The sequence below is a fragment of the Athene cunicularia genome, assembly GCF_003259725.1.
Source record: "Athene cunicularia isolate RWA chromosome 1 unlocalized genomic scaffold, athCun1 chr1_part2, whole genome shotgun sequence".
NCBI lineage: Eukaryota > Metazoa > Chordata > Aves > Strigiformes > Strigidae > Athene > Athene cunicularia.
Window position 1 is genome coordinate 26,025,682 of NW_020799092.1, and position 20,234 is coordinate 26,045,915.

The 20,234-nt window shown below is 41.8% G+C and overlaps 1 protein-coding gene across 1 annotated transcript; it reads right to left on the reverse strand.

Annotated features, from left to right (window-relative positions):
- Positions 1-710: 710 nt before the first annotated feature.
- TTC38 (tetratricopeptide repeat domain 38) lies at positions 711-17,413 on the reverse strand (the record flags this gene model as incomplete). The annotated part of the gene is made up of 14 exons (XM_026864383.1): positions 711-956; positions 1,745-1,818; positions 2,111-2,270; positions 5,012-5,177; positions 6,100-6,181; positions 6,993-7,031; positions 8,086-8,125; positions 9,712-9,740; positions 11,045-11,164; positions 12,321-12,396; positions 14,311-14,484; positions 16,299-16,470; positions 16,795-16,876; positions 17,324-17,413. Coding segments are annotated over 14 exons (1,398 nt in total), but the record flags the coding sequence as incomplete, so codon positions are not given.
- Between the last annotated feature and the right edge of the window lie 2,821 nt (positions 17,414-20,234).

Here is a 20,234-nt window from a genome sequence, read left to right on the forward strand (position 1 = left end):
AGGGACCTGTCCTACTGAGAGGGTAGTAAGGCCTGACTTTCCAAAAGCTCAGGTGAGCACAAAGACACGAGCCCAAACAACCATTCAGAGATGGTACTATTTTAGCTGAAATCCAGGCTTTTTTCTTTTTTTTTTTTTTTTCTTCATTGAAAGCCTTAAAAGTGCCAAGGGAGTACCTGCATTAGAACAGTCACAGCCAGCTATTATCCCTCTGGGCTGGTTTTGTTCACATGGTAATTTCAGAAAGCTCTGAGGTGCTGTATTGAAAGGAAAATGTTTAACGTTTTATGAGAGGGAGTTTAAAAATACACACCTGGAAAGAGATCTTGAATGCAGACCGACCTGTGACTCATGTCTGAAGGGAGTGGAAGCTTGATACAGAATTCAGTTTATGCCTGTAGTGGCTCCAGCCCCATACTTTCCTGTTAGCTATATTTAAAATTACCTGAGTGGTTTACTGATTATTTAACATATTAACAAAGTAATAAATTGGGCCAATGAATGACTGAAATTCAGGCACTGTTACTGTGCTGTATATAATGAGGGTCAGAGGGAACTTTTGGAAAAATATAACCAGAAAAGTAGTGTCCTAGGATGCTTTAGAAAGTGGTGCCTGAGCAGCAGCTTATTGTCTTTTTTTCCTTGTGGAATCATCTAAGATACAACCTCCTGAAATACAACAGCTGTGGTTGTGTGGTGGGTTTTTTTGGTAAGGAAACTCTCATCAGATCTCTGGCTCCTAGGGTACTCTGACCTATGGTGAATCTCTAGGTTTACAGCATGACACCCCTCTGCTCCCTGCACCCAGACTTTGATTGGTGAACTGATTGCTCTTTCAGCTGAAGCACAGAGGAAGGACTTTTCACGCCACTGAATGAACAGCTGCTGCCTTCCTAATAAGTCGCTCTGTCATTGGAGAATTGGGTCTCATCACATCGCGTTCTCTCAGGAGGCACCTGAGGAAGGAGAAGAGGTAAGAGAAACAGGAAGGTTGTGAGTAAAACCTCAGGTTTCCTGTAAGATCACCAGGGGTATCCTGGTAAGAGGAGGAAAACAGCACGTACAGACCTGCTCGTGAGGTGCAGATTTCCCTTCTTGGAAATAAATTTAGGGAGAACAGTGTGGTTTTCAGTACTGACAAAGACTGAAACTGAGCTCTCAGAGATCAGGGGGCATTAGAAGAATTGTTTTGATATTGTATCTAATTTTTATGTTTCAAAGAGACCTCAGGAGGGAAAGAGGCCAGGCGGCATATTGTCCCAGGGATCTGTTATTTTAGGCTCGCTGGCAGACCCAGTCAGTACATTCCAACAGAGCTCAATATGAGTGAAGAAGCAGCATCTACGCTTTCTATCAAACAGGGGATTTGCACTAAGGTGAGTTCACATATCGGACTCTGCAAATCTTATTTCCCAATAAAGCAGTGTCATCAGCAGGACAGATTTGATTTACAGAAGTTTAGCAGCCCATTACAGTGCACTGATCCACAGGCAGGAGGCCACGTTTTGAGGCAGAACTACCTGAAAATCAACTGCCCTTGAACACAGACAGATCATTCATCCAGACCAAAAGAGTGTACTCCTGGAACTGGAAGCTAATTGTACTTTTAATCCCAGTTAAACGTTACTATACTGAACACAAATGCTTGCGTATACTTTTACCCTTAATTTATCGGTTTGAGTATACTCGCTACTTCTTACTTTTAGTAACAGTACTACAAATGGTTATCAGGAAAAATACTCACCTTGCCAGGTTTTGTTTGGCTTGTGATTTAGAATTCAAAGCAGCATGAATCAGTAACTGGCTGAAAACATCCCTCTGAAAAAGACAAGTCAGCAAAACCACAAAGTAATAAGTAATATATAAAGTGTTGCTGGTTACAGTATCTCACTTACCAAATTATTAAAACAACTGAGGAAGGAAACACATCCGCAAGAAAAATTAAACAGCCAACACTCCTAATAAGCGTTTGCAAACAGGATTTGGTCACAAGCACAGTTCAGCTTTTCACTTTCTAAGAATGAAGTGTTGCTAATAATGAAAGTGCCTAACGGAGGCTGCCGAAAGAGCATTAAATCGCATCAAAAAGTCTCTTATTGATCTCCTTTACCTGAGCATTGCTGCCTCCTATTTGGATTAGTTGATAACGGATTGGGTACAGCAGGTCGACAGCTTTGTCACAATTTCCATTCTCAAACTCTACAAAAGCCTGGCACAGAGGCAGCCCCAGACTAGGGGCCAGGGAAAGCTCATGGTCGGCACAAGGTGCTCTGTAGAATGAGAAAGCAGTTAACTCCCCTAAATCAAATTAGAAATATGCATATTTCAGTGTCAGTCTGACACTGCCTGCAGACAGATTTGTTTTTTTTCCCCCCACCCGTACAAACCCCAATGTTTCAGGCACTTTAGGTAACATCTTTTGGTGTGGTTATGTTAACTTTCAGCTCTTTGTTACTCATCAGTCATTCCATTTGCATTCTGAAAATATCCACAAAAGGCCCAAGCCCAACCCCTCCTGCCTTTGCAATAGTTTTCACTAGAAAAGTGAGAAAACTGCACAGTTCCTCTTCTGATAATCTCACCAGCACATCCTACTGCTAGATCTTTATCCTCATCTCTGCCAAAAGTGGCACTCAGTCCCTTGCAAACAGCTCCGGAAAATCATCTTACAAAACACCTTGCCACAGGGCACAGTGCCTCACCGTTTTTGTAAGATAAACCTATTCCCAACAACAGCTCTCAAAATCTGCTCTTTTATTCTAACCACGACAGAATAGCGAGCTCTTAAGGTAGGGTTTCTTTATTTTTTTCTTTTTAGTGCTTGTATTCCAAGCCATCTAAGAGTCGAAGAGGCACACAGCATGACAATATGCCTGCAGAAGAATGTGTACGTTCTAGCAGGCATCCTTGTCCATATTAAAAAAAAAAAAACAAACAAAAAAAGTAAAAATACAAGTAACCAAACTGTAGCTCTTTGGTCTGCAGGCAATACCTCCACGGGACAATGCAGAACTGTGTTTTCCCACTGCTACAGAAGCAGCTGCCTGTGATCAGGTCTTGCCATTTCAGTGGGTGGGCTGGCAATACGAGGAGAGGGAGAGGGGGTTTTTTATCCCAAGCAATATAAGTTATTCCTGAGGATACAGCGCACACTTCGATGCTATAAATTCCATCCGCTGTTTAGAACAGATTTTTCTGTAAGTTTTCCAGTTTAACACTGAAGAACCTTAGTCACTGGCTTTTGCTTTGAGTGCTTGCAGTGACAGCCTAGAGTCACCTTAAATTTACCAAAGCCAGAGCACACTCTGTGCTCTCCTTCCTGAGGCAGTATTACAAATTTCCCATTTCTCCCACTAGGTCAGTGTTGATTTTTCAGCACGCAGTGGTGCCTAATGCGTTTCTCCTTCCTTAAACAAAATACGGCCTCCTGAAAAGCGAGAGGTGCACAAACACAAGTGCATTTTAAGTAAGCAGTTTGACATTAATGATGAAAATGATGAAACAGTTTTTCATTTAAACATTTGTTCCAGCTCTCTCAGAAAATGCATGACTGATTTTTTTTTTCTTTTTCCTTTCTCTTGCAACTGATCTGAAGAATTAATTCATGAACAACAACAGCAGCAACAACACCCCCTCCTGCATTAACGCTTCCATCCCTGAAAATAAGCATGTGGTACCAACCACCAGAGAGCGCCATGGAATACTTTAGAGAAAAAAAAGTTTAAATTGCAAAGGCTAGGGAAAAATATTAATGGAAAGCCAAGAATGACCCTTGTTTGTGCCAAAGTGTTATGACTGCTTTTGTAACGCATATCTTGGGTATCATTTAGCTATTACATATCTTTGATATATATAAATTAATCCAGCCAGCCATCATCTGAGTCTGTTTTTTCAAATAATAAAATTAAGCTTTATAACACTTCAAACTACAGCTAAAACTGGACAGCTGTAGTACTGCAAAAGGCTGAACATCTAGGCAAAAGGAAGCACTGAGTGAAAGGATAAGTAGCATATGTTCATTAAAGCTTCCCTGAAGTGGGGTGCATGTGCAGTTTTATAGACTTTATACCTATACTTACATATATTTATATACTTATATAAAAGATATTTGCCATTTCCTACTTTAGTTGAATCAGACACGCTTAGGCTTGATTCGACAGTTATTTGGTTTTTGTAAGTATTCTTAAAAATGACATTTCTTTTTTAATATTTTTGATTGATGGGTATTATAGTCAGGAATAAATAGTGACAATTTCAGGTTCCCCTTCCTTCTTTTTTAAGGCAAGGGAAGCAATAGATGCTGAAACAGAGGAAAAAACATGGGGGTGGGGTGGGTGGAAATTGCACTTAAAGTATCTATATATCAAACCATTCAAAAAAAACAAGGCAATTTATAGTTATTTAATACATAAAGGAATAGAAAAAAACCCCCATTGTTTAGAAGAAATACTTAAATATTCAAATTTTTCAAATAATTTAATTTGAAAGCAAAACATTCTCTATTAGTACTTTAGCATACGTACTTGAAATTCAATTTCCTGCAGAGGTACTTCACAACACATCAAACAGTAGCTATTGGAATATCAGTACCGATTAATGCTCCGTAATTAAAGAACCTTTTAAACCAGAGCAAAAAAAGAACCACCACAGAGAGCTGCCATATATTGTAGAATGCCCTCACTGAAATACTTTATTCATCTTACGTAGCATGGCTTAGTGTGAACCCATTGAAAGGAAATACACAGCAACTGTTCAGTTAGTGCCCATGACCTCAAACATAAGAGATCTCTGCTTGAGAACACAGAAACCCCTCTAGACCTTAAGTCAAAAAATAAATCATTATAGGGATCTCCTGACTGGAGATTGGCTTGCTTAAACCAGACATGTCCCAGCGACATACGAAAGCAGAGAGGAGCATGTTGTAGTGCTTCAGCAAGCCAGAGACATTATCATCCTGAAGCTCAGAACACAAAATATTTATTGAAGACAGTACTTTAATTCACTTGCTTACTTGGCAAGTTCCTGAAGAGTTGTTAAAAGCTCCTCAGTAGCTTTGTGGTCTTTGGCTCCAAGTGAGGACATCAAGACGTGCACGTCATTGAACAGGAGAACATGATCTTTGGTGTGCTTCTTTGTAAGCTTGAGAACATTGTTCCACCTGTCTCCAAGCTTTACACCTGAGAGTAAAAAGATATTTTCCTCAGTAAAAATACCACGTGCAAAAGCACGACTTTGAAATGTATTTGCAGTCACCGAGCATAAACAGCATTCCTACTGAACTCAAGGAAACATTCCCTGATGTTGCAAAATTCATACAGTAATGCTCAGCTGCAGCCGGCAGCATTTGGGCAAAGAATTTATTGAATGTCAGTATTTATCACTAATATTCTAGATCGCACTGTGTGAGGTTCTGGCTTTATTACGAGATTACTCATGTCTTCTCGGAGATGATGCTCACAATTAACCATCTGTAGCAATCAAAAAAACCAGAGCCATGATGGATTTCATAAACAAACCCGATGCCTCATTAGTGTTTTAGCAGAAGACTGTAAAAATAATACCCATCTGTTGTTGCCCCCCCTTCATGGAATCTAGTTTATAAACCATAGTTTTAAAATGTTAAGGAGAAATACCACTGAGTTGGGGGAGTACACAGAAGCCAGAGGCTGATATACATGTACTAGCTATTTTAATCACTATCAAAATAGAAAAGTTAAACCTCTAACTTGAAATTTAATTCAAGGAAGCTCCACAGCTTTTTAGAGGCTTATGTACTTCATTGTTCAGTCTCAAATCTCCAGGGACAACAAAAATTAATTTGTCAAAAAAGAAATATGGGACCTATGCTAGCTTGAGCTGAATGAAATACCATACCAGCATGGGAAAAAAAAACAAACCCAAAGCTTTTGGGAAGAACAAAATTATGAGTTTCATGTTGAAGCTTTTCTCAAGAGCAGAATTTTCTTCTGTAACAGATTTCTTCTGTCAGAGGGACCAAGCTTGCTCTGTAAGTATACTGAAATACTCCAACGTGCAAGGTAGGGGAAGGGGGAGGCAAAAAGCAAGCTGTTCCCCTGACAGTGAAGGTGGATTTCCTACCTTCCAGGTGAAGCCTGTACAGCATCGAGCAGTTATCCACTACATCCAGCATGCTCCCACTTGACAGACACCGGGGCGCAATCTGTAACCACAGGTATTCATGAGCTGCCCCACTTAGGTGCAAGTGGGAACTTATTCAAACTTGTTTTCACAGTACAGAATTGATTTTCTCTTTTTATTCATTCAAAAACTAAACACATCTTTCCTGAATACAGCCATTTGTAATGACAAGCACTTACCTCGCTTCATTTGTGTTGCTTTTCTTGTTACGAAGTATGGAGAGTCACCAAGGTATTTCATTTTTACCCGAATAGTGCCATAAATATTACTGCACTTTGCCAAGGTTAGTAGATAGGAGCCTGCCCAGCAGCTTTCTTAACGCTTGCATCGCTTTTAGAATCCTTACAAAGATATCTTATCTAATTTGGTCCTGCTTATTTACAAAGATTGTTTTGAAATCCAGACAGTGAAGAACTGTAATAAATTAACTAGGAATGAAAAGACATGCTTCTGTTGACTGAGTGCCTTGTTAGGTACAAAGCAGTTCGGTGCAAAAACAGTTCTTTGTACAGGTAACTTGACTTTGTAGGAAAATTATTTTCCATCCTTTTATAAAACATGAATAAGAAACACAGGCAGAATGGAAAACAGTACAAGCAGTGTAGCTCTTTCAAGCCAAGCAACACTTGAACTAAGCAACATGGGACTCTTTTGAGAATTTTACCCCAATGAGAAATGGTTTCCCTGAAAAACTGTAGCAACAGATGTCAAATTTATTTTTTTTTTTCCCCACACAGCACACTGTGATAGGTTTCAATTTCCTACAGAAGGAAATAAACACGTATCGTGGTCTTAAGCATGTTCTCAGTAAAGAAAAAAAGGCCCCTACTCACATGTTTGTCATAAATTGTCAAAGCAGCTTCATATTCACCCTGTAAAATCAAACAAAGACTGCATGATTAACGTTGAGATACAGTACCCAAAAGTGACCGTACGTACAATTAATGGATGTCATCATATTACTTCACAGCAAACCGAGTCAAAGAAATCTCGAGGTATTAAGAATAGAGTCTAAGATAAACCAGGATTTACTGGGAAAAATCATCAGGATGTTTAGGTTTCATTTAATAATAGGTAGAAGTGACACATGAGGAAAAAGATAAAGTATCACCTCTCATTCTAATGTTCCTTTCAGGGATTTCTGCAAAAATCAGTGCATCCCACGGTGTATACAAAGAGGTAGGAAGAAAAATAATTTTAAGTCGGCTGCAGAAACATTATACAGCTAGAAGGTGGCAAAATAAACAAGCTATTAAGACTACTATTGAGAATTACACTTGTTCTATGTTAATAAGACTGAACACTAGCAAGTTACTCTGTGTTCTGACCAACAATGTGTTCTGCCTTCTCAACGCTGTCACGTTTGTCTCCCTATTGAACTGAACCCCACAAGTGTTAAGAATTAGTAAATCCAAGGAGATTCTGCCTTGCAACCTGGCAGGTTGGGTACAATTGCAACGATTTTTCGAGGGTTTCAATAATAAGTAGTACCATTAATAACTAATAACACTGGCAACCAAATTTACAGCTTAGTGCCATTTTCTTACAGTCAGCAAATTTTGGGGTCAGCAAATTAGTATTGAATTTGAAGAGAATTTTGTCTAATTTTTGTCTGACTAGAGATCCAAGTTCATCTTTCTATCAAATGACAATTTGATCTTCAAACATCCAATAATCTCACAGCAATTTTTCAACATTCTAACAAAGGTCCTGGAATTCTGACCAATGTAAACAAAACTTCTCAAAGTAACTTTAAAAAAGGATTAGCTTGTAAAAATGGCATTGTGCTGTTTTATAAAAACAACCCTTTAAATAGCTGGGGGAAAAAAAAAAAAAGCGCCTGTAAATGTTAGGTCTGCCTTTTAAATACCATTAGATGAATGACCTATCTGGACCATAAAACACCTCTATAAAAATCTCTCATACCTTTTCAATAAAGTATAAAGCCCAGTGCCAGTAATTTGGAAAAAAAAAAAAAAAAAAAGAAAATATTATTTACAAAATAACTTCCCACTTAAACATATCTAGTCAGATTTCTGTTTCCTTCTTCAGCAAAACTATTTCATGAGACAGAAAAGACAAGAGCTTTAAATCAGCTGCCCAGGTTACCTTCTCATTCAATACTTTTGTCCTTGTTCAGGGAGACACCTCAGAAACAACGTTTTTTTTTCCCCCCATGTTTTTTCAGAGAAGAATCTCACTTGGGGGGCCCCAGAATTCACCCTTCTGCAGCACTTTTTCTTTAGGAAAAAGACAAATATCTATAACAAGAGTAAGATTTGCCTCATCTAAGATTTCCATGTCTTGCCTAAAGTAACCTGGATAAATAATGGTGAGGGCCATTCATCCCACCGACCTAGACACCCATCTTGGACAGAGAGGAATCACCTCTTTGACGTATGTTTTACTACAGCCTAGAAAAGCTGCACCAGGTATCAGAGTTCATCAGAGGAGATGAATCCTTGCTGGCCTGTACCCACCCAGCTGGCACCAGAATTATCAATATTCTTCTCGAACCTGCACTTGAAGACAACGTCAAGCCAAGTTCGGTTTTGTGAGTGCGCCGAAAATAGACAAACAGGAATGTAATCCCATAATATTTTGGTGAAAATTACACCAGCAGAAAGGTTCATCCCTCCCCTCTCGTTCTCCCCTGGTGCTGTAGTTCAACTTAATGGTTCTCACAAGTGGAAAAAGCATCTTCGTTTTCATGGTAACAATTCTAACACCCACTTTCAGGAAGCACAAAGGTTCCCAATGAATGTCAGAGCTTTATGGTGCTAAACTAAACATTCTGGTAACCTTCACTTGTTTAATATTAAATCACAAAGCAAACCTCAGCAACTGAAGTAGTTAAGTGCTTGGCATAAACCTGATAATATCACATTTAATATCATACTACTGTTCCAAATGTCAGACAAACAAGAACGGGGGGATTAGCTCACTAAATAGAATAAAACCTTTTCCCTGCTGCTGGTTTTGAGTTCTGAACGAGATTAAATTGCTAAAGGATCAGTGGGCTTGTAGGTGACTGAAATAAATAAATAAAAGCAGGCTACGGGAACTCACCACAGCAGTTCAGAAGAAAAACCACTGCCATTTAATAATAAACAGCAGTGGCAGAGAGGGCCCCTCTGGTAAGATAATTTGCCCTTTTTTTGTGCTGAAATATATGTAAAAAACAAATTTGGGGTGGGGGTGGTAGACGAACAAATAAAAGTGCTCTGTAAAAAAAACCTGTACAAATCTTTGCCCCTCTTATTAGGAAGGAGGAAGATGAATTAAAAGCAACAGAAGGAGCCTGAATACTGTGGCAGTACCAGCAGATGATCCTAGCCATTAAAAAAAAATAATTAAAAAAAATATTTCAAATCACCAGGCCAAATACAAGTAACTTTATTAATGCCCTTAGAGAGACCTGCTTTTTTTCATGTGCTTACAGTTTAGCACTCTGCATTTATGATGTTTAAGATGAAAAATACTGCACAAAAGAACTGTTTATACACATTATCATTACAACTGTGTTACAAATCACAACTGCACTGGGTTAGGCATGCAAGAACATCAGACAATTCTACTTCCTGATTTTGCACTTTTATTTTATTTGGATAAAGGGTATAAATCAGAGGCATGCAAGTGTTTTAAGAAACAGAGTTCAAAAATCCATCCAAAAGTCACTGATTGGGGTTTTTTAAGGCGTTACCCAAACTGTCAGTCCCCTGCAACACCGTTCCATTAAAACTAATATATTAAAAAGACAAAATTCTTTCTGGGAAATGATAAGATATGAACCTCGAGTAAGGGTTTTTCTGCCTGCACTTCCAAGCTCAGCATCTGAATGCTTAATTTAGAAAAAACAAGTGCAAAATAAAGGGTCCTTCTCATCTCATTATCCAGCCCTGCTCTGAGTGAGGTGGAACGGGCAGCTCAGATGACTCTAAAATAGACTCTTGTGGGTTGTAACACATTCAAAGCTCGCAGCCTTCTGCTCTGAATGTAACACTCAGAATCACTGGGAAAACACATGCTGTCCAACACAAAAATTAAGCTTCAGTTACAGCAAAGGACCATATGACAAACTAATTAACCTGTTCAGTATTCTGAGAGATACTCAAATACGCTGGATATATAAAGTAACTTCAGTACACTAGAAAAGAGACAAAAGCATCATTTCTCTTTACAGTTGACCTTTAAAAATCCTTCCCCAGCCAGAAGCAAACAAATATTTTATGAGTTTTTCCAAAACATCTGATTTGGCTGTGTCATTTCACACCTCATCTTAGGTTCCTCAAATGACTCTCAGTGCTCACCTCAATCTAAAGCAAAGAGCTTGTGAAAACAGCAGCGGTCACTTTACTTTCATAAAGACACCATAAATCACATAAAAATAACTCACAATTTTCATATCTGATGTTTCACCTGTCTGCAACGACCACGTCTTTCTGAGATGTAAAACACCTCATCAGCTCCACCAGGAAAAAGAAGTTACACACACAGGTACAAACCACACACTTGTTAAAAAGGAGTATTCATGACAATATTCCTAGGTAAAGTGAGGCAGTGTGAGATGACAGACTCTGTGCATCCTGGCCTGCTGACATGCTTGCTGTGTCTGTAATCTCAGCAGTCGTAGCAGTGACAACTTAAAGTGCTCCACAGTATGTGTCCCTCATCATATGCCATTTTTTCCTGCCTCCTGCTTCAAGAGCAGAGGGGATAGGAACAGCACCTCAGGTGATGGTTTCTCCTCACACGTAAACTTTGTATTCCTTGTAACATGTTGGCAAATAGGAAGAAATTGGATGCAAAGGAATCAAAAACTTGGTTGGAGGAAATCAAGAAGACCTAAAAGGGGGTTTTTCAGAGATGCTACAAGAATCTTTACCTTCCAGTTGGCTTCCGTTTCCTTCATAAATTCTAACCCTTTCTTCACCTCTGCTTTCATTTCATTTATGTGAGCTATAGTATGAACAGACCATGCATCTGTCTGATTTAGAGCCAAAGCCTGTGAGTGAAAAAAGGGAAAATGGGATGAAGCTTACAAACTTGCAAATGACAATGTTTATCACTGCTGATATAGAAACAGGAGACTACTTTTTACTTTTTACTGCATGTTAGGTACCTCCCTGTACCATTCCAACTAACCACAGCTGGGCAGAAAAGGAAGAAAATGTTTATTGCCTGACTCCACTTTCCAGCTTCTACTGCATAGAGACAAACACCTTCAAACCACTTTAAAATGCAGGCTTTGATGAAGATTATCGAGTGACATTTTGTTTCACAGACATGCATCAGTATCAGCCATGAAAGAATTTCAAGCACAGGCACAATATATTCTGTGACACAGTGCCTTGCAGGTAATCATTTCTTCTGCAAGAACATGGCCAGCTCTGAGTCCAGCAAATTCCCCTCTCTTGCTCCAACAACTGCCATTAGGTTTTTAGGCATGTTGTGAGGTTAGTCATTAACCTAGTAAATGTTAAATGTTAACGTTTAGTCTTTGTTGTCACTTGCAGCAATTTGATGTAACAGAAGTTTGGTAAAAACACCCATCAGAGATTAACTGTATCTGGAGGACAGGCCTAAGGAGGACTCCTAAAGACTAGGGAGGACTCCTAAGGACTGGAGAAAGCCATGTATAATTACTACTTTCATAAAAAGGAAACAGGCTGGCTAATATTGATCCCCAGGAACATTGTACAGTTAATTGTTCAATAATCCAGTAACAGAAAAAAGGGAGGGGGAACCCAAACAGGATGGATTGTCAAGAAGCAGATTACATCAGACCAATTAACATTCTTTAATAGGAGTGAACAGCCAATTGTACATGGGGAAAAGAGCAGATGGGATAATGTATGGATTTTATAGGGGTGTTGTGACACCATCTGACAAGGCATGCTTATAAGCAAGGGAAGGAAATACAGTCAAGATGAAACTTGGTATGGCATAAATGTGGGAATCTTTCTCAGGAATAATTATCAATAGTGTCTTACAAAACTCTGTGAGAGTTTCCATGTTGACCCTCATCTCTTTGCTACTTCTGCTACCAACTGGGATGCTGGAGGGAGTCAGTTCATGGCACTCAGGCAAACCACCACCCAGAGACAGGGACCACGTTTAAGAATTCTAAAATCTTTTAGCACCAATAGCAGGCAGTTTACCTCATGGGCAAGCTCCTCAGCACGATCGAAAAAATTTGTTTCCATGAGTCCAAAAGAGTAGTAGCCCTTCACATAGCTAAGCAAAAGGGGAAAAAAGTAACACATCATCCATTTAAATCATCCTAGATTTAATCTAGGCTCGAAAAACATATCAGAAAGAGTATTTAACTCCAAAGAGTCCTTACAACACAAGTTACAATGAGGGTTCAAGCCTGCAGGACACAGAACAAGTAGGCAGTTTCTCAGAGGAAGCCAGAGGCCCTGAGATATCAGCATGGGAAACAGGAACCAAGATGCATGTCACCAGTGTTTTGAGAACTGCCATTTACATCCTTGGATAAACTGGAATTAAGAGTTGCCCAGAGTGATCTGCTGATCTCTGTAACAGTTGCAAGGTGCAGCATTAGAAGGCTGGAAGCAAGGCAGTGCTGTCTCCAAAGTTATCTGAGTGTCTCACAGACTTCTGTGCTTCCTCCAGTGCCCAAAGAACTACAGGAGAGAACTTTGATGTGAAGTGACCCTTAAGCCATAAAGGCCCAACATAAAGGAGAATTAGGGATGTTATAAGCTCTTACAAACACAACTGATGCAGTGATTTTAAGAAATATTTAACTGTTGTTGTATTTACAGGTTCATAGATTGCAAAATACCATAGCATATGTTCCTGCTTCTCAAAACACCCGTTGAGGTTTTGGTTTTAAACTCCTAAGGTAAAGGAACTACTAAAACACGTGGGGTATGTTGCAACTGATTTACTTAATGGATAAAGATGAATAAAAGTTGCAGGGGGGTGTGTGTGTGTGTGTGTGTGTGCGAACGTATTTATTTATGTGTAAATCTACATGACTGTAAATTTGGGGACAAGGGGTACTTGCCAGATTTTTATACTTCAAGAAACACTTGGCATGCAGGTGTTCCCTGTTGCTTTACAATTAAGTGGACAACCACCTGCACTTTTGTAGCATTGTGTCTAGAAAAGCTTAGAAGAATGCAGTCAAAAATGCTAAATTGTCCCCAACAAACGAAACCAGCATATTGGAGTTAAAAAGAACTAAAGGGTTTAGATTTCTCTGAGCTGAATGGAAAAATGAGACCCCTGAGATTGCGGGGTCCCTCAGTTATCTTCATTATTATGTTAGCATTCAGTCTGTACTCTCTGCACTGTTTGTGGAAGGATAAAAGGAGACAAGATAATGCTGGATATGGAGGTACACAGTGCACTGATGTACAGCAACATCCAGAAAATACTCAGACAGTTATGGTCACCTGTGGATTCATCTATCTCCAAATGTATGTCTTGACTTAAAACTGAATGTTAATTTTTACATAAAGTTAAAAGCTTTCAAATAATTTAACAGGTCTTAAAAATAATTTTAAAAATCAGCCCAAGTTAGTTTTTATTAACTATTCACTTGTCAATAGATTCTGATTATCCTCAACAAACTTTGGGAAACTGAAGCTTTCAGGACTGAACTAAAGACATTTTTTAAAATTCTGCCTTCCTGTCAGTCTTTGCTGCACCAGCTGTTATGGTACCCCCAAAGTTTTATTTCAGAACTACACTCTGGTATTCCAAGTTACAACTCCTTTCTTCCTTCCACTGACGCGCTCCATCACCCATGGGCTGAGCCCCAAGTGAAAAACTGCACACATAAAAGCCCAAAGGAGTTTGGCCACTGCCCTCAGCGAGGGCATGATTTTATCCTGGGTGGTTTTGTCCTGTGTGTTACATGCCATGTGCTGCATTTGACATCAAAATTTACTAACTGAGCCACAGCTCACTGAATTAAACACCCTCAACAAAGAGTGTCAACAGGGAGACAGGAGAGATGTTCTATCTGTGGTCAGGTTTGAGTCACTTCTAAGCCCTTGGTTTGGTCTACACATCTGTTTCCAACAGATTCTGTTATTCTGACGTGGCTGAACTTAAAAACCACAAAGTATGTGCACATCAGATAAAGAGCAATTTTCAAAATGAAGTATGACCCACCTGCTTAGTGGTGTATCCGGAGTCCAGAAGGGATAAACCCGGGCAACAGAATCCCGCATCTGTATATGATATCCCAGGTAGAAATAAGTGTCCTGGGAAAATTTGAGGGCTAGCAGGTCAGTTGGGTGGCTCTGCAGAATCTGTTCCCATAAATCACAAGCTTTTGGAAGCTGGCTAAAAATAAAAAAAACATTTTGATTGCTCAGACAAGGCACACATACCTGCCTCTACTGTTAGTTCTGAACTCATGCTATTCTGAAAACCAGAAAATTCAACATCAAATGACTTGTTTTATTTCCTTGAAGAAATTTCTTAGTCTTTTTTAAAGTAATACTGGCCTTATCTTCACCGAGCACCTTTAGGGAAACCTTTTGAAAAAAATGTTGTGGGGTTGCAAGAAGTCACTCTAACAGACAAGGAAATGAAACAAGCCTAAAACATAAATCTAAAGGTTTTCTACAGGGTTGAACAGTTTTTACAGGGACCTAACATAATTCATCTAACTTCACATGCACAGACACAATCCCTCTCCTCTAATGGGACTCAGACCCAGAGTAACAGGGACTCAGTAGCTTCCTCTTTACCTTGGCCAAGAAGTAGGTGAGGTAAATCCACGCTCACCCGTTTGTCTGACAAATAATGAAAGTGAATCCTCAGCCCCTACTTTCTGCAGGTCTGAATTCATCAGACCGAACGGAACAGGGAGCCTCTACAGCACTTCTGACACTGCAATCGCCCCCTTCTACGGGGGAAAGAGTCTTTGGCCCAGGGAGACAGCGGCGAGAAGACAAGTGTTTGTAGCTTTGTTTCTGTGGGTCCGAGGCTGCGTTATAGAATATTGGCCCTTACTGTAGACAAATAATTTGAGTTTCCCGGTTCTAAACCACAGATTCCACCGATGGATCAAGGATGGATTTAAAACAAGGACAGCTTAGTGATATTTAGGGGTGGCAATAGAGCACTTCCCCTCCTACGGTGCTGCTCCCTAACTAATCATGGCACTTACAGTTTGGAGAGAAAAATTGAAGAACAACCACTGACATCTCACCCTGATGCTTTGCTAGATGTCAGTTAATGGGAGGCTCTGCAGAGACCTGGACAGACCAGATTAATGGGCTGAGGCCAACTGGGGGAATTTCACTAAGGGCAAATGCCGGGGGCTGCCCTTGGGCCACAACAACCCCCAGCAGCACTACAGACCTGGGGAGGAGTGGCTGGAGAGCTGCCAGTCAGAGAGGGACCTGGGGGGGTTGAGAATGAGCCATCAGTGTGCCCAGGGGGCCAAGAAGGCCAATGGCATCCTGGCTTGTGTCAGCACTGGCGTGGCCAGCAGGGACAGGGAAGGGATCTGAGCCCCGGGCTCGGCACTGGGGAGGCCGCCCCTTGCTGAGTGGGTTCAGTTTTGGGCCCCTCACCCCAAAAAGGCCATTGAATGACTCGAGTGTGTCCAGAGAAGGGCAACGGAGCTGGGGCAGGGTCTGGAGCACAGGTCTGCTGGGGAGCGGCTGAGGGAACTGGGGGGGTTCAGTCTGGAGAAGAGGAGGCTGAGGGGAGACCTCCTGGCCCTCTGCAACTCCCTGCCAGGAGGGGGCAGAGAGGGGGGATGAGTCTCTGGAGCCAAGGCCCCAGCGCCAGGCCCCGAGGGAATGGCCTCAAGCTGCCCAGGGCAGGGTCAGGCTGGCTCTGAGGAAGGATTTCTGTGCAGAAGGGGCTGTTGGGCGTTGGAATGGGCTGCCCAGGGCAGGGGGGAGTCCCCGGGATCCCTGGAGGGGTTGAAGAGTCGGGCTGAGCCAGCGCTGAGGGATCTGGGGGAGTTGGAAACGGTCAGGGGGAGGGTCACGGTTGGGCTGCAGGAACTTTGAGGGCTTTTCCAACCAAGATGATTCTGCAATTCTGTGATGTCAGGCAACACTACTACCAACTGTTGCTTCCACCTGTGGTAGCTAAAACTCTTCCCACTCCTTTAAATGTGATGACAGTGGACTTACCCCCTGGCAAACATGTCCAATGCCGCTACATGAAGCTTCTCCCGCTCAGTCAGTGGCTGTGATTTTGAAAGTGTCATCATTGTCCTCATCGCAGCATCCAGCTCCTTGTTGAGCCGCACTGAACTTCCAGTGCCAATCAGCTCCAAACCATTAGCAATGACGTGTCCCATTGCTATGGAAAACAGCATGTTACAAGCTGAGCTGTACAGCATGACATCCCTCTCTACATAAACACGAGGAGGGGTTGTTTATTTTAAACAAGACCAACTTGTAGTAACAGTGGTCCAGGACTCTCATAAGTCAAAAGTTCTTAGAGGCTTTTCAAGACAGCCATTTAAAAAGTAATGAAAAGAAAAACCCCACACAAAACCATTGCAGCCTGCTCTAGATTCTGGAGTTTTACAGAATTGTGTAAGCCACCACCTTCCCCTTAAGTGAGGTAAACACCAGGTACTATCCAGCACTTTCCATGCTGAGAATTAAAGGTTATACTCACTAAAATTTGGATCCGCTGCTTTTAACTTGGAGAGGCATCCCTCAATGCCTCCAAGGTTCTCATTGTTGGTCCAGGTTGCATACTGTAAGAGAGAGAGAGGATTGAGAATCCCTGATGACAATGGGCTTCTCTTCATTCTCCAGTTATTTAAAACTCACAAAGTCAGCAAGGCAAATGGCTAAAAGACAAACTTTACACACAGAGAATTTGCCTAGTAGGAAAACAGAAAACCTGTTTTCTTTAAGGTAGTTTGGCCACCAGCAGAACTAATAACCATGGATTTTGATGTGGTTGTCAATTGGTTGATTTTCCAGTGTCAAGTAGGATGAGCACACTGGCTGAGGTTTTCCCCACCACTGCAGCATCTGGCATCACCCTCTGCTACAAAAGTTTTCTGCTGCCGCTAACGGCTGAACCCCTGACTGTGAGGCTCTCCCAGCTGGTAAGAAATTCAAACACCAACTACAGCAAAGACTGTTTCATGCACGGGTTCCTTCAAATCACATTTCCTTACAATTTTTGGACATACCTGGGTCAGCACAGCATCAAATAGTTTACAGGCTTCATTGCTGGTCGTGGACAGGACAAGTCCAGCATCCTGCCAGGCCTGCACAACAAACAAATACAAACCCGTTCATTTTAAACTCGTTTTCCAAACTGTGCCAACAGATTTTCAAACTGACGGTGTTCTGATATTTTCATTAACTGTGATTTAAAAAAAAAAAAAAAAAAAAAGGCTGGAAGGACAATGTCAGCAGACACACAAACTATTTGTGCAGTTGTAGGTACATCTGAAGACTCGATTAGTTGGTGTTAGCAGTGGGAATAAAGAAGCAAAACTTATAAAGTGTAACAGAAGATCCTGATGGGTCACATGTCTCATAATGAGAGACTCATTCTTAACTCATTATAACTCACCTTTTGGCTTTGTCCCTCTGCTGCAGACACACCTCATGTGAGACATGGTAAAATAAAACCCTGGGTTTTTTATAAGTGAAATCAATACCTTAAGTAACTTGCAGGTCAAACAGCCTGGCAGAGCAAATCCACCAAGTTGCTGGAGTTAAGCCAACAAAGAATTTGGACCACAGGCTTGTGCACAAGCCTTGCAAAAAAGAAAAACATGGGCATTTGATAAAGCTAAAATGCAAACCACAATCAGGCTGCTCTGGTTTCTTATGTAACACCAACTGAGGGGCTACATCTCCTGGCTAGCCGCTGGAGAAGGAGGAGAGTTCATTAGGCAGATGTGCAGTTTACTTAACGGTGGAGTTAAGCTGCAGCAGCTACAGCACCCTGGTTCATGGTTGCCTTTGTGACTGCTCTCTTAAATAACTCAGGCAACAAAATGAGAAAAACAATGCCTACTTCAAAATGCTTTATTTATTCATGTGGGCATCTACAGCAACTGGGCACGTCACCTCTAGTTGCTTGGAGGCTTTTCCCCCCACACAGGTCGGCCACACAGCCACAGACTGTCATCTCACAAGCTGAGATGCTTCCCTTGGCAAGCTATTCGATATTTTTAATAACATTTGGGTTTATTTCTCCTAATCACTCTCCAGCGTTCTGATACCGCACCCATCATAGCCTCTAAGACTGCAATACAGCTTCTCAAGTTCTGCTGGTTTTGACTGGGATACAGTTAATTTTTTCCCATATTAGATTGTATGGGACTCTATTTTGGATTTGCGCTGGGCACAGCGTTGGTAACACGGGGATGTTTTGGTTGGGCAGCGCTTACACAGAGCCAAGGCCTTTTCTGCTCCTCGCAGCACCCGCCAGCGAGTGGCTGGGGGGGCACAAGGAGCTGGGAGGGGACCCAGCCGGGACACCGACCCCAACTGAGCCCAGGGACATCCCAGCCCGCAGGACACTGAGCTCAGCACGTAAAGCTGGGGGAAGGAGGAGGAAGGGGGGATGTTGGGAGCGATGGCGTTTGTCTGCCCGAGTCACCGTTACGCGTGACGGAGCCCTGCTGTCCTGGGGATGGCCGAGCGCCTGCCCGCGAGGGGCAGTGGGGGATGGATCCCTGAGCGGGCTTTGCTTGGGCGTGCGGCTTTTGCTTTACTGATTAAACTGTCTTTATTTGAAAACACAGGTTTTCTCACTTTTACCCTTCTGATTCTCTCCCCCATCCATCCCACCAGAGGAGGGGTAAGCAAGCAGCTGTGTGGTGCTTGGCTGCTGGCTGGGGTTAAACCACAACCCAAGCACAGCTTACATTCAGCACACCAAATACATTCCTGTTCAAGCATACACAGAGTTGAGGAGTTGCCCCAATCACTTCAGCATGATTTTTATTCCAGTACACAGAACGTACAGGATAGACATAAAAAATGACCGGGTGCAAGCCAATTCAGACCCCTCCTAATGGAGGATTAGTCCTTGGGGGTGCTGCAAGAATTCAGCTCGTCTTATTTTACACTTTAACATTTTTCCTGGTTCTAATGACCCAGCTGTCAAAAATTTTAAGTAACCAAGGAAAGACATCTTGGTTAATATATCCTAAAGCTTTCCCACTGTGATTGGATTAAAGGCTCACATTCCAGCAGCGCAAGCACTTGAGTGTTCAAATTACAAGCCTGAAAGACTAGACCTGAATATAAAATTACAAATTTTCTTTTACAATTCATACCATATCCAGAAACAGTGCAAGGAAAAAAGTCAAGTGGGTAGCAAGGTTAGGCCTGCTGCTTACAGGTTACCTTTCAAGGTGCCCTGTAAACAGGCCAGGAACCACTTTCATTACCAGTCATCAAAACCAAGCTCCATTTGAAGCAGCTCTCCTCGCCACCACCCAGTTTGCACAACAGCTCGAGGTACTTGCCAAGTAGAAAATGTCATCCCATTCTGAGGAGATTTGTTAAAGCTAAGATTCATGGGAATGAAAACATCCGTGAATAAATGTCGGGAAAAAACAGCAGAACTAGGGTTAGTAAACAAAAAAAAGAAGAAAAAAAAAAAAAGGCCTGCATTCATCCCTAAGGACACTGCTAATCCAGTTGAGGTCCACACTATTTCTATCCACTCTGCTAAGGCTACAGCCCACATAACTCCCCCCTCACTGGAAAACTCCCCCTCGAGTACCAAGAGGATGGCAGGAAGGCTGCATGACATCACGTACGCCACTACTCTTCCTGTTAGCACACCACAACAAGAGGCTGCAGGGAAGAACCACACTGTAATAGCTGCTGACTCCTAAGAGACCTAAACGATCTGCTCCAGACCTAGTTTCTTGTTGTCAGCCAAGAACCTTGGGCTGCTGGGAGCACAGAAGAGCCAGCGCCCCTTGTCCCCTGGGTCACACACAAGTGGTCCTGCCCAGACTTCTTGGGACACTCGTGTCTTGGGGCTTGTCTGTGCTCGGGTATCAGACTGTGACTACAGAAAGCCATGAGAAAGGGAGGGTGAGTGGGTAAAAAACAGCCTCGGGAGCT